The sequence below is a fragment of the Delphinapterus leucas genome, chromosome X (assembly GCF_059928025.1).
Source record: "Delphinapterus leucas isolate spDelLeu-1000000601 "Yukka" chromosome X, BTC_Dleu_Yukka2, whole genome shotgun sequence".
NCBI lineage: Eukaryota > Metazoa > Chordata > Mammalia > Artiodactyla > Monodontidae > Delphinapterus > Delphinapterus leucas.
In genome coordinates this window covers 70,123,350-70,137,644 of record NC_143150.1, presented here as the reverse complement: position 1 = coordinate 70,137,644, position 14,295 = coordinate 70,123,350, and the positions used below count along the sequence as shown (strand labels likewise).

Here is a 14,295-nt window from a genome sequence, read left to right as displayed (position 1 = left end):
TCCCATAGATTTTGATATGTCGTATTTTCATTTTCATTTGTTTTCAAGTAATTTTTGATTTCTCCTTTGATTTCTTCGTTGCCCCAATAGTTGTTCAGTAGGATGCTATTCATTCTGCACATATCTGTGATTTTTCCAGTTTTCTTCTTGTAGTTGATTTGTAGTTTCATTCCATTGTGATCAGAAAAGATGCTTGATGTGATTTCAATCTTCTTAAATTTATTGAGACTTGTTTTGTGTCCCAAAATATGGTCTATCCTTGAGAAAGTTTCATATACACTTGAGAACATATGTGTATTCTGCTGCATTTGGATGGAATGTTCTATACAAATCTATCAAATCCATCTGGTCAAAAGTTTCATTTAAGACTATTGTTTCCTTGTTGACTTTCTGTCTGGATGATCTAACCACTGATGTTAAGTGGGGTGTTAAAGTCCCCTACTATTACTGTGTTGCTGTCAATTTCTCCCTTTAGGCCTGTTAATAATTGTTTTATACAATTTGGTGCTCCTATGTTAGGTGCGTATATACTAATCACTGTTATGTCTTTTGATGAACTGTCCCTTTTATCATTATATACTGTCCATTTTTATTTCTTGTTACCTTTTTTGGCTTTATTTCATCTGATATGAATATGGCTACACCTGCCTTCATTTGGCTGCTATTTGCTTGGAATATCATTTTACATCCCTTCCCTTCGGCCTATGTTTGTCTTTAGAGTTGAGATGTGCCTCTTGGAGGCAGCAAATAGTTGGGTCTTGTTTTTTAATCCATCCAGCCACTGTGTGTCATTTGGTGAATTCAATTTATTTATATTTAGGTTGATTATTGATATATGAGGACTTAATACTGCCATTTTATCTTTTGTTTTCTGGTAGCTCTATATCTCCACTGTTTCTTTTTCCTTTTGTTTCCGTCTGCCATTTTGGTTTGATGGTTTTCTGTGATATTTTTCTCAGTTTCTTCTCTGTGTGTGTGTGTCTCTATTTTATGTTTATTTTTGTGGTTACCATGAGGTTTGTATAACATTTCTCATAGATAAAATAGTCCTTTTTCTGCTGATAGCATCTTATGTTCACTCACCTATATGAATTCCATCCTTTTCCTCCTCCCCTTTTAGTGTTTTTGTTGTCTCAAATTATCCCTTTTTATGGTTGTGGGTTTGTTACCAAAATAAGATAGCTATAATTATTTTTCTTTCTTTTTTCCCCTTTAACCTTTATAATAGTGTTTAAACATCTATTCTGATAAAGAGCTACAGTTTTCTGATTCCATTTATCACCCTGCTTAAAGTTTTGTGTATTTTTGCTATTTTGTTTCTGGTAGAAGAGCTCCTTTCAATATCTCTTGTAAGGCAGGTCTAGTGTTGATGAATTCCCTCAGCTTTTGTCTGGGAGACTTTATTTCTCCTTCATATCTGAATGATAATTTTGCTAGATACAGTATTCCGGGGTGACAGTTTTTCTTTCAGTATTTTGAAAATGTCATTTCACTCTCTCCTGGATGTTAGGGTTTCTGCTGGGAAATCTGCTGATAGCCTAATAGGGGTTCCTTTGTAGGGTACCATCCTTTTTTCCCTGGCTGCCTTTAAAATTCTTTGTCATTAACTTTATTTTTTAAAAAATTGTATTTATTTGGTTGCGCTGGGTCTTAGTTGCAGCAGGCAGGCTCCTTAGTTGTGGCAGGTGGGCTCCTTACTTACAGCACGTGGGATCCTTAGTTGCAGCAGGAGGGCTCTTTAGTTGTTGCTCGATGCCTCCTTAGTTGCGGCATGTGGACTCTTAGTTGCTGCATGCATGTGGGATCTAGTTCCCTGACCAGGGAACTGCATTGAGAGCACAGAGTCTTCACTACTGCTAAACTAGGGAAGTCCCCTCTTTGTCATTAACTTTTGACAATTTTAATGTGTCTTGGAAAAGGTCTTTTTGCAATGAGTTTAATTAGGTGTTCTCATTGCTTCACAGACTTGATTGTCCAGTTTCTTCCCCAAGTTTGGGAAGATCTCAGCTATTGTTTCTTTAAATAATTGCTCTTCCTCTCTTCTTCTGGGATACCTATTATCCCAATGCTGCCTTTCCTAAAAGAGATGTATAGCTCTCATAGGATTTCCTCTTTTTATATATGTCTTACTTCTCTTTCCTCTTTTACTTGTATCATTTCTAGGTTTCTATCTTTGAGTTCACTAATGCTCTCTTCCATATTATCTGCTTTATTTCCAATCCTTTCTAATGCATTTTCATCTTGTTTATTGTGTTTCTCATTTCCAGAATTTCTGTTTGGTTCTTCTTTAGAGTTTCAATCTTTTTGGTAAAGTATTCCTTCTGTTCATTAATTTTATTCCTGAGCTCATTACACTGCCTTTCTGAGTTTTCTTGTATCTCATTGAGTTTCTTCATGATGGCTATTTTGATGGCTCTATATGATGGCTCTATCAGTTAGATCTCAATATTCCATGACTTTAAGTTTGGCTTCTGGAGAATTGTCATTTTCTTTTTGTGATATAGTGTTACTGTGATTCTTCATATTGCTTGATGAATTGTTCCTCTGCTGGCACATTTGAAGTTAAATGACCCGTTAGGAGTTACAATCCTTTCTTTTGCTTTCCAGTAGGTGGCGCTATCACACAAGTTTTTGGTTTCGCTCACCTGAGCTACCTCTGGTTATACTTGAGAGTTGGCACTTTCCAGCCTCCACCATATGTGTAACAGGTGTGGCTCTGTGCTTTTGCTGTTGCTTCTTGTGCCTCTAGGCTTATTGTATTGCTTCTGCCAGAGCTGCTGTTACTACTGGGATGATGGGCTCTTCTCTTTTGTGGGAGATCCCCTGAGACACAGGCTCTGCTGTGGGGGGAGGGGAACAGTGTGGGAGGGGAAGCTGGGGTTGCACAGATGCCTCCACTGTGTCTGGTGCTGTCAGGTTCGGGGGCTCTGCCAATGCAAACAGTGGGGCAAGAGTCTGGGGTCATGGGTTCCTCAGTGACTGGAGGGATGGGGTCCCAGGCCCCACTGTTCCTGCTGCTAAGTTACCTGTGGTGGCAGGCAGAGTCATGCGTGCTGCTTCCCCTGCTGCTATTGGGTTTTCTGAAGCTATGGGCTCAGCTGTCACAGTCAGAGGGCTGGGACTGCAGGTACCAACTCCACTGTTTCCTCGGTTCTGCCTCCTCTATGTGTTCCAGTTCACCCACCTATAGATGTACAGATGTGTGGAATTCTCTGGCATCCTGTTGTGTTGGGCAAAGGCACCTTCGTTGTGTTGTAGATGTTTTACTGGTTGTAGCTTCAAGGGGAGAGACAAAGGTAGCTTTTCACTCCACCATGTTTCTGACAGCACTCTCCTATAAAGTTCTTATGTTCCCAAAGTTGATTAACAACATAATATTTAAAAATTAAAAAAAATATTATAGAACTGAAATACTGAGTGTTTGAGGTGAGGCACAGAATCCCACTTCTGGGAACATATATAAATGAACATACCTGGTGAAGAAATAGCCTGTTTTCCTTGGTGGAATTACAGCTGTCATTCAATATATCCTTAAAGCAACTTTGGGGCTTCCCTGGTGGTGCAGTAGTTAAGAATCCGCCTGCCAATGCAGGGGACATGGGCTCGGGCCTGGTCTGGGAAGATCCCACATGCCACAAAGCAACTAAGCCTGGGCACCACAACTACTGAACCTGAGCTCTAGAGTCCATGAGCCACAACTACTGAACCTGCGTGCCACAACTACTGAAGCCCAGGTGCCTAGAGCCCGTGCTCTGCAACAAGAGAAGCCACCACAATGAGAAGCCCATGCACCGCAACGAAGAGTAGCCCCTGCTGACCACAACTAGAGAAAGCCTGCGCACAGCAACGAAGACCCAACGCAGCCAAAAATAAATAAATAAATTTAAAAGAAAGCATTTTTGTTATTGTGAAATTATTGCAATAATAGAATTATGAAGAGTCACTCATTTTATAAATCATCAAAACATGCCTTTCTTGACCTTCCCAGGCAAATCTATTCTCTTTCTCCTGTACTTTGTACGTAATGCCGTTGTTATAGCATTTTTAAGACTGTACTATAATTATTTGGTTATATGTCTATGTCTCTCACAGCATCACGCCCAGTGCCTGGTACATAAAAGTAAGCAATAGAGCCTTATGAAAGAATGAATGAATGAAGCGAATGAAGGAGCACATTTGGAATATAAATATAACTTGCTACTTGAGTCCCTGAAATGTTTGTGCATTCATTAAACTGAAGTCCCGAAGACCTAGTAGTCCCTATTTTCTCTGGCTAGGAAATAATAACTTCGTAAGAGGCCCAAAACAAAGTGCAGACTTTGAAAAAGTAGTCAGTAAGGAGTTTGCTTCTGTTTGTTAGAGAGATCTGATGTGATGCAGGTAGATTCCAGGAATGAAGTCCCAGACCTTGGAAGTTACCTATATCCTAGTAAGATTATGCTGAGTTTACAACAATGGATGTGAAGAAGAAAAGGGTAAAAGGCATCAACTTTTAAGTGAGAGCCAGAGAGAATCACATCAAAGGCATCAACAGGACTTCCACAAACCCCAAACCATAGAGACTTCTCAGAAGGGCAAAGAAGATAGTGATTACAAGATCAAATAATATTCATGGAGTAAGATTTGGGCTAGATAGAGAAATACCTTCCTTATTTCAAGAGATTTAGTGCTAGGGGACTGGTATCTGGAGACTAGGAATACATTATAGTCTGAGGCTAGAGGGAATAGCCAAGGAGATTAAAAAAAACCCCAGGAAGCAGGTTCTAGAAAGGACTGAGGTACCCCATCCCACCTAGTAAAGCATCAATCCAAATTAATCTCAGAAGTTTCAGAGTCTTGACTTGGCATTTACCACTAATAGGGCTGAGTCAGTGGAGGGAACCAGGGGTTCAGTAATTTGTACTATTCAAGCTAATTTGTGGCTAGGTTTTATTTATTAGGACCTGAGACCTATATTCAATAAACTTGATAATTTCTATGTGTTTATATTTTAGTTTTCCATTTTTTTGGTAAAATTTCTTTAGGAACTTCCAACTTTGCACTTAATTTAAAAAGAAAAGGGATTTTCTACATTATAGCTAGAATGGAAGAGTGGGGGAAATCCACATATTCCTAAAGCCAAATGTAATGTTAATAGCTCTGGGAGTTCAGGTCATGCTGGCATAAAATGTGGGTGCTAGGAAAGATAGAGAACAGTCAGCTCTGACTGTTGGTCCTTCCCTCCTTGGTTGATTCCCTCTCAATTTAGACCTACATAACTGCCACAGAAATTGAGTGTTCAGAGTAGGTGTTAGTAAAAAGGGATGGAGGCTGGTTTTGAGCTGGACAAAATTTGGTTTGGCTTTAATTACTAACAGACCACTCTTGGTGAAGAAAAAAAGTACACACACAACTAGGGTTTGTAAGTGGCAACCTACTATGTAAGGTACATTCTTTATTTATAAATTTACTTTGTGGCTTGATTTAAGATTGTATTAATTTCCCATTGGTGCTATGACAAAGTAACATAAACTCAGTAGCTTAAAACAACATACACTTATACTCTTACAGTTCTGGAGATGAGAAGTCCAAAATGAACCTTATGGTTACTATGACGTAAAATAAAAATCAAGGTGTCAAGCAGGGCTGGTTGCTTTTGGAGGCTCCAGGGGAGAATCTGTTCCTTGACTCTTCCAGCTTCTAGAGGATAAGCCTAACAGCCTTATCACTCTGATCACTTGCTTCTGTCATCACATCTCTTGCTTCTACAGTCTGATCTCCCTCTGGGTATCTCTTATAAGGAGACTTGTGATTATACTTAGGGCCCACCTGAATAATCCAAAATAATCCTCCCCACCAATCTCAATCTCCTTAACCTAATCATACCCACAAAATCCCTTTTGCCTTAAATGGTAATGTTCACAGGTTCCAGGGATTAGGGCCTGAATATCTTTTGGGGCCACTATTCAGCCTTCCACAAGGGTGGTTTAGAAATTTTGCACACCCTTTTTTTAACAATGTAGTAATTTGTTTAATGTGAAATTTGTAGTAACTTGCATAAATTTTTAACTTGTAGTAATTTGTTTAATGTGTCTATCACCAAATTTAATATATAAGTTGAATAAAAAATAAGTACTAAAAATAAGTATTAGATTAAGAAATGGAATTTTAAAATATTGTCAACTAATTCATTACATGACAAAGTATAAAGAACTAAAAACAAGTTCCTTGGCTATTAATGTATATAAAGTTAGCATTTTTCAAAATGGAAATATAGGTCCCAAGAAAGGGCAGAAGAACAAGTTGGTTAAGCACACACTTGGAATGAAGATACAAAGTTGCCTGATAACAGTCATGCCCTCTGTACCAAAGAGTTCATAAAACACACTGAAAATTATCAAGCCTGCTCAGGATATATAGGGTTAGAAACTTAGATTCCAGAGACTCTAAATTCCTTTTCAGATGCAGAAAGCAATACAAGATCAAGAAAAAAATAAAAAGGAAGGAAACCAGCCTGTATCAAATAATGCTTTGATTCTAGCAGGCTGGCCAATCTCCTTACCTAGGCTGGAATAAATGTGGCTGAGAATACAAGCTGGTTGTACTCTGATGGGGTGCACCTCAGCAATGGTCTCCACATCAATTCCCTTGTCCTTCAAAATGGCCTTGATTTCTTCTGTCTCAGCTAGAATGGAAACTATAGGAAAGAAAGAAGATGAGGTCAACAGAAAATTTTATTTCAACAGGAACCTAAAGATCTCTCGAGCCACACAATATTTTTTGAAGGGAAAACAAAAGGAAGGTAAGGAAATTAACAGTTATTGTAGACTTGATGAAACAATCATCATGCTTGGTACATAATGATATTATCTAAATGGAAAAGGAAACAAGATTTCATGATTAGAATATTTAATTCTGCTTTTTGTCTAAATACCTATGTGCTTCTAGAGAATGCCACAGTCACTTATATCTGTGATTCTATGTTTAAATAGGAAAAAAAAGACCAGGGACAGCATTATGAGGATAATAAAGAACACCCTAATGGTACGAATTGCTCAAAGCTAGAGAACAGTAGAAGGCAAGGTAAATTCAGGATAAAGCACTGAGGTACCATATTTGAAACTCTGTGTAGTTGTTTTGGGGGATGGGGATAAGACTTCTCTAGACTCAGAGCCTGCCAAACCTGGACAGCTCCCTTTTCTTCCTATCACACTCATGTCTCAAAAGTGGTAATCATACTCACAAAGGAGAAGTCCAGGCCACCTCACTGACTCTTCTGTTTATTCCCCCTCTGTGGGACTGATAATCTGTCTGGAGGCCAATAACCTGAATGGGGCCTCAGCTGGCTTAATGCTAAGCACCAGGGGCAAACATGTACCCTATTCCTGCTCCTCTAGTACTGCTAGATATGTTGAATTGGGTTTATAAGAAAACGAAGGTGCCATTTGGTTCATTCCAGCTTACAAGTATTGTATTTGTTGAGTTTTGGGGGCAAAAGCCTAGTTAAAAAAGTGCTACTCTGCATTCCTTTGCCATTATCTTTTGTGTATTTTTCTATCTTGGGGACCTCATGGTGTTGTGCTGCTGTGGTCTGGGGCAGGATATGCAGGGTATGGTGATTACAGAGTCCCCTGGACATAACACCATCTTGATTACTTCTAACTGAAAACAACAAAGATTCTCCAGGAAAAATATACAGAGGAAGAATAATAGTGGGCTGACAAAAGTCTAGGGAAACATATGTGGTCATCTATTCATTCATTAATAAACATTTACTAAGCACTTAAATGGTAAGGTACTATGCTAGGCACTAGGGATTTAGAGATGAATATGTTAGTCTCTCCCTCAAGGAGCTCATAGTGTAATGAAAGTGACACACACATAAACTCATTATAAAATAACCTGTTAAGTAAATAAATATATGCACAGAACATTGTGTGATCACCGGAGAGTGACACCTATCTAGTCTGGAGTTGGCAGGGGGAAGTTTCAGAAAAGGTTTCCTGATGTCTAAGATGAACTTGAAAGAATGAATAAGTTAGCCAGGAGAAAGAAGGGAATAGGAATTGGGAAAGCCATTTTAGGTGGAAGATCCAGAATGATCATAAAACATGAAAATGGAAACGAATGTGTTTGTGTGTTTGTGTGTGTGTGTGTGTGTAAGAGATGGGGTGGGGACTACATACATTTCCATATTGCTATAGCATGAAACACCTTGCACAGTGGAAAAAAACACACAAAAAACAAACAACCCCCCCACCAACCACCAACAAAATGAATCTGGAAAGGCAAATAGGGGTTAGATCATCATGGAGAGCATGTGTGTCACTTTAAGGAACTTGTATTTTATCCTTGGGTAATGATTTCCAAATTGCATTCTGCTGAGCCTCAGGGTTCTGCAGAGGGCAATGCAGTTGGCAGCAGGAGTAAAGGGGACTAAAGGAGAGGCAAATGAACAACACTCTGGGGTCCCAGGACTACTTTCAACCCCAACAACTCAGCTTTTTGTTTATGTTTTATCAAGTATGTAGAAAATGCTTATTTGGTACCACCTATGTGCTAGGTACTGCCATATGCTAGGGATACAAAGATAGACATGATCCTTGGAGAAAATGACATTGACACTGAGTCTTGCTAGAGAGCTGAATAGGAGTTATTCTGGTAAAAGTGAAGGTAAAACTAAGGGAGAAGCTGTTCCAGACAAAAGAAATAGCATAGACAAAGGCTCAAGGGCAACAGAGAACAAGGCAGATCTAGGAATAATAAAAAGTTCTTTATAGTAGGAACATGGAGTGTGAAGTGGCAGTGGTGAGAAATGACACTGAAGGTGGGGTCAGGGAGCAGATCATAAAGAGCCTTGTAAGCCATGTTAAGAAAGTTGGCAACGGGAAGCCCCTGCAGAGTTGTAATCAGGGGAATAGCATATCCAGATCTCTGTCTTAAAAAGAACATATTCATGTTGATGATTAAAGAATAAGCTGATATACTGTAGTGGACCTACACTGAAGACAGGGAGACCACTTCAAAAGTTATTGCATTAATGCAAGGAAGAGATGCTGACTACTTAGATTAGGATCATGACATCGGTACTGGATAAACTAGATGGATTTATGAATTATTTAGAAGGTAAAGAAATTGGGACTTGTTAACTGAATGTAGGAGATGAGAGAGGGAGAGATACCGAGAATGATTCTTCATGTGTTTATTTGTGTAACTGAGAGAAAAGTGTGCCATTTACTGACATAGGCAAATAGGGAGAAAAGCAGGCACAGATGATGTAGAACTAGGAGAGTGCAGCTGATTAATTTTGGACATGTTGAGTTTAAAGTGAATGTGATATATTCAGGAGTCATTAGCATAGAAAGAGATGGGTCAAGGAGAATATATAGAAAAGAAGAGAAAAGGACCTAGAATATAACCTTGAGAAATTTCAACATATAAGATATGGGCAGATGATGAAAAAGCCTGGGGGCGGGAGTGAGGGGTTCTTGTCTCATGGCTTATATGTTCTCTATGGTATAGGAGGTGAGGTCATCTTCTGAGAGGGGAGAAGTTAGGAGGCAGGAAAAGGGAAAAGGTGAGGAATGGGAGGAAGCTGAGAGACAATAACAAATATTCTGAATAATGAGAGCAGTGGGCTACGGACAAAACTCCCAGAAATACCAACAGTTAAGGGGCAAGGGGAAGAAGAGGAAACCCAGAATGAGACAGAAAAGTACAAAACTTAGGTTGAAGGAGAGCCAAGGGAGTATGGTATCACAGAAGACATGTGAGTTAAGAGTTTCCAGAAACATAAACAACAAATGAAACAGAAAGATCCTCTAAGAAGTGGATTGAAAAATATCTACCGAGTTTGGCAATAACTTAAGCAAAATCACTTTCAGAGGAATGATAAGCTAGTTGTAAAAGAATGCAGAATGAATGAAATGTAAAGAAGTGGAAGTTTGGATGAGAAAGGAAGGATAGGATAACTAGAGGGAGATGAACATGTCAATGTATTAAAAATCAGAACCAACAGAGAAGAGTTTGAAGATAGGAAAGAGTAGGTTTCTATGAAGGCTAGGGAAGAGGATAGGATCAAGCATCAGAAGGAAGAGTTGGTGCTGAAGAGGAGAAAGGACAGCTTTTCTGAGACTCAAGAAAAGGAGGCAAGGCTGGTTGAAGATATAAGTAAGACTGTAGTGGGGGGGGGTTGGGAAATTGACAAAGATCAAAACATTAAGATTACCCAGCATAAAGTAGCAGGCCAAGAATGAGGTTGAAAACAAGCAGTGGGGTTGAAAACAGAGAACGTGTGGAATAGTTGAGGAGAATGAAAATGCTGACTAACAATAAGAACAAGGACTGACAGGAGGCACTGTAGGCCTAGTTAAGCTGGAGACTGTGGATTTACAATGCTACCACTCTGCTCATTTGTGTGATTTTTTTTTTCTAGAAGATTTTAGCAGGCCAGGTATAGGATCAGAAAATATAGAGAGTAAAACTGATCTGGGGCTGTGATTTTTCTGGTGGGTGTAGCAGAAGTTTGTTGTGCTGGTAATTAAGAGATTTAGATGACCAACCGAAAGGTAGGGGAGTGTAGACTAGGAGAAAATAGACACAAGTGTAATGGGTCGGGGGGAAGAAAACTGAAATAATATGCAGTTATGACTGGTGATTGGGACTTTTGGGAATGGAATATCTGAGGTGAAACAGTTCTAAAGTTTCGTCCTAAAAGTAAGTGGAGTAGAGGCAGAGGGAAGGGTCACTAGGGTTCTAGATATCCAAGAATTTTGAGGCTAAAATATTAGATGGCACTTACTCTGATGCTGAAATCTAGTACTATGGTAGGAATTGGGGAAGAAGAGGAAGGCTATGAGCCAAGCCTCAAAGTCTCTAATGAATGAATGAGAGTAACCAGGAGACCAATATAGCCAGATGGCATAAGTCTCAAAGGAGAACAAGCTTTCTCATGGGAGGGGAAGAGTAATGGTCTTTTATATAACGTTCGCTATGTACGGGAATACCTCAGAGATGTTGCAGGTTTGGTTCCAGACCACTGCAGTAAAGCGAGTATAACGATAAAGCGAGTCACACAAATTTTTAGTTTCCCAGTGCATATAAAAGTTATGCTTATAGAAAACAAACTTATGGTTACCAAAAGGGGTAGCAAGGTGGCAGGGGTAGATAAATTAGGAGTTTGGGATTAACATATACACACTACTATATATAAAATATTAATAGGTAAACAGCAAGGATCTACTGTATAGCACAAGAAACTATACTCAATATCTTGTAGTAACCTATAATGGAAAAGAATCTGAAAAAGTATATATATATATATATATATATATAAAAGAATATATATATGTATATATATATATACACACACACACATACACACAACTGAATCACTTTGCTGTACACTTGAAACTAACACAACACTGCAAATTAACTATAGCTCAATTAAAAAATAAATAAAACCAAATGAAAAGAGTTATGTTTACACTATATTTTAGTCTGTTAAGTGTGCAACAGCATTGTATCCAAAAAAACAATGTAAATGCCTCAATTAAAAATACTTTATTATTGGGCTTTCCTGGTGGCGCAGTGGTTGGGAGTCCGCCTGCAGATGCAGGGGACACGGGTTCGTGCCCCGGTCCAGGAGGATCCCACATGCCGCGGAGCGGCTGGGCCCGTGAGCCATGGCCGCTGAGCCTGCGCTCCGCAATGGGAGAGGCCACAGCGGTGAGAGGCCCGCGTACCACAAAAAGAAAAAACAAAACAAAAAATACTTTATTATTAAAAAATGCTAACAATCATCTGAGCCTTCAATGAGTCATAGTAGTAACATCAAAGATCACTGATCACAGATTACTATAACAAATATAATAATAATGAAAAAGCTTGAAGTATTACTAGAATTATAAAATGTGACAGAGACACGAAGTAAGCAAATGCTCTTGGAAAAATGGTGCCAACAGACTTGCTTGACACAAGGTTGCCACAGACCTTCAATTTGTAAAAAACACAATATCTGCAAAGCACAATAAAGTGAAGCGCAATAAAATGAAATATGCCTGTACATTGATAAGCAAAGACTACCTTTATGACTACCTTTATCCTATCCTACCACATAGGATGCCAAGTATAAGAAGGTTTAGAAAATACTAAGGATTATTTTCTATATAGAATCAACTCCAATGGAGGTTGGGGTTGAAGTGGAGACATTTCAGAGGAGCTTCTCAGGAGGACCTAGTACCACATTGGATAGTGTTTCTGGGGAGTCAAAAATCACCTGGAGTTTTCTACCCTAGGAGAGTAGCATAATAGTGATGTCATTGAGAGAGTTAAGGAAGGTGGCAAGATTTGCTTTTCTTGGGAGAGGTAAAAGAATAGGATGGAGACAAAAAAAGGTCAGTTTTGCATTTGAAGTATAAGTGATGAAAATGTTGTGTATATATATTGGGACTAGACTTCTTAAAACGTTTATACAGCTTAGCCCAGTGTTTTGCATAGAGTAGATAACCTCAAAATTTAAGCTGATTGCTAGGAACAAAAAATAAAGATTTGGAGTACTCTCTAAAGAGGTAATAGTTGGAGCCATGGAAGCAAATGTATTATGGAGGAGGCAGCCCTAGCAAACACATGCAGGGTATAAATACAGAAAGACAAGAGTATAAGACTAAGTACACAACCATTAGGAGGACATGAGAAGAAAGAAATACTAGCAGAAAAAGCACAGAAGGAATGCTCAGAACAAAAGCAGAGATAATCAGAAGGCTATAATATCATCAGGGTGAAAAGAAAAGAGTTTCCAGAAATAAGAAGTATTAAGAGAATCAGATAACATCCTTTGTTAAGCATTTGTTCATGATTAAGATTAACAGAAATCTTGAAACCAAACAGAGTCAAGTTTATACTATACATTTTGAAGCCTAACAAAATACATCATAAAGAATAAAGTCATCATTTACTGGCCCAAACCAGACCTTTAATGTAAAATTTCTGCTGCTGGGAATAAGAATACATACCTTGAACCACAACATCTGGCTTTGGTACAGTAGAAAACCTGCGATTCAGGGGGTCAATTTCTCCAGGAGCTAAAAATCCCTAAAGAAAAACCATAAAAAGACAGATTACTATATCTCCAAAAAAGCTAATGTTTGAGGAGAAACAACATACCAGTGCCAAAACCCTGTACCATAACATGTGAGAGGCATGTATGGAAAGGAAACAAATACCTTTACTGTATGAAAATGTTTGAACTCCTGAATTCACATCCAAATTAATTTTATCTGGAGTTAATTTCTAGTGGCTGCCAAAAATCATTTTTTTGGAAATAGATGGGGTATAAAAGATAAACAGAAAGTTTTCTAGTTATACCTCCACTTTCTCTGGATGCACATGATTAGACAATCAGATCACAATGCTTCTAATCAATAATTTAAGTCATTAGTCCTGTTGCTTTCATATTTACGCATATGCTTGCTATGATTTCTGCTTAGCAGATATCTTTTGACTTGACCTGAGTTTCTGTCTTTGATGAAATGCGGTGAACTCACCCACTCAGCCCTTAAGAATACCATTCATCTCCTCATTTTTTCATAGCATTAATTTATTCTAATTGAATGAGAAAGTCACCAGGTAAGGATTATTTTAAACAAATCATTCTGCCCATTATTGCTACATTTATAATAATGTCAACTAAAGATAAACTTTATGCTGTACGCTTGAAACTCAGTGATATGTCAATTACATCTCAATAAAACTGGGACAAACAAAACAAAACAAATAAAAACAGCTCCAGAAAGTAAACAGTTATACATAAACAGGTCGAAGAGTATGGCTCAGAAAGGAAAGCTAAGTCCCACCCTAGATCCTCTAGGAGCCTGGGTTATAGCTTACCTTATATAATAACTTATAATGGGGAAATAGATTTGTCAGTAAAACTGGAAAACTTTGAGAAAGGGAACCCTTCTTATGGTTCAAAATGTCACAAATAAGCTGATGTAAACTAAGAAATTCCAAAGTGCTTCATTAAGAGCTGTCTCAACAGAGTTTAATATAAGGAACATTTAAAGGGCCCCTTATCAACAAACAAACAAATAAAAAACTATGATGCTCCCAAACACTTGTCATGGTACCTAAAATTATCAGTTTATTTAATTAAAGAATGAAACATTATGTTGCTTGGAAAAGTTAGCACTTAAATCCATTATAAGTCATTACTATCCAAGCACAATTGCATTCGCAGTTACCAGACAGGCACTAGGGGGCATTTTGAAAAGGAACTATCTAGGGTCTGATCCCAGAGCAACTTCAAGTACAGTACCA

The 14,295-nt window shown here is 38.4% G+C and overlaps 1 protein-coding gene across 5 annotated transcripts in view; it reads right to left on the bottom strand.

Moving 5' to 3' along the window:
• The window catches only part of PHKA1 (phosphorylase kinase regulatory subunit alpha 1), a 147,798-nt gene that overhangs the window by 80,982 nt on the left and 52,521 nt on the right, over positions 1-14,295 (bottom strand). For all 5 annotated transcript variants that reach the window (XM_022565569.3, XM_022565566.3, XM_022565567.2 and 2 more), the window contains 2 exons: positions 12,993-13,071; positions 6,542-6,676 (listed from right to left, as the gene is read on the bottom strand). In XM_022565569.3, the coding sequence (XP_022421277.1) occupies positions 6,542-6,676; positions 12,993-13,071 (214 nt within the window). The remainder of the gene's footprint in view (positions 1-6,541; positions 6,677-12,992; positions 13,072-14,295) is intronic.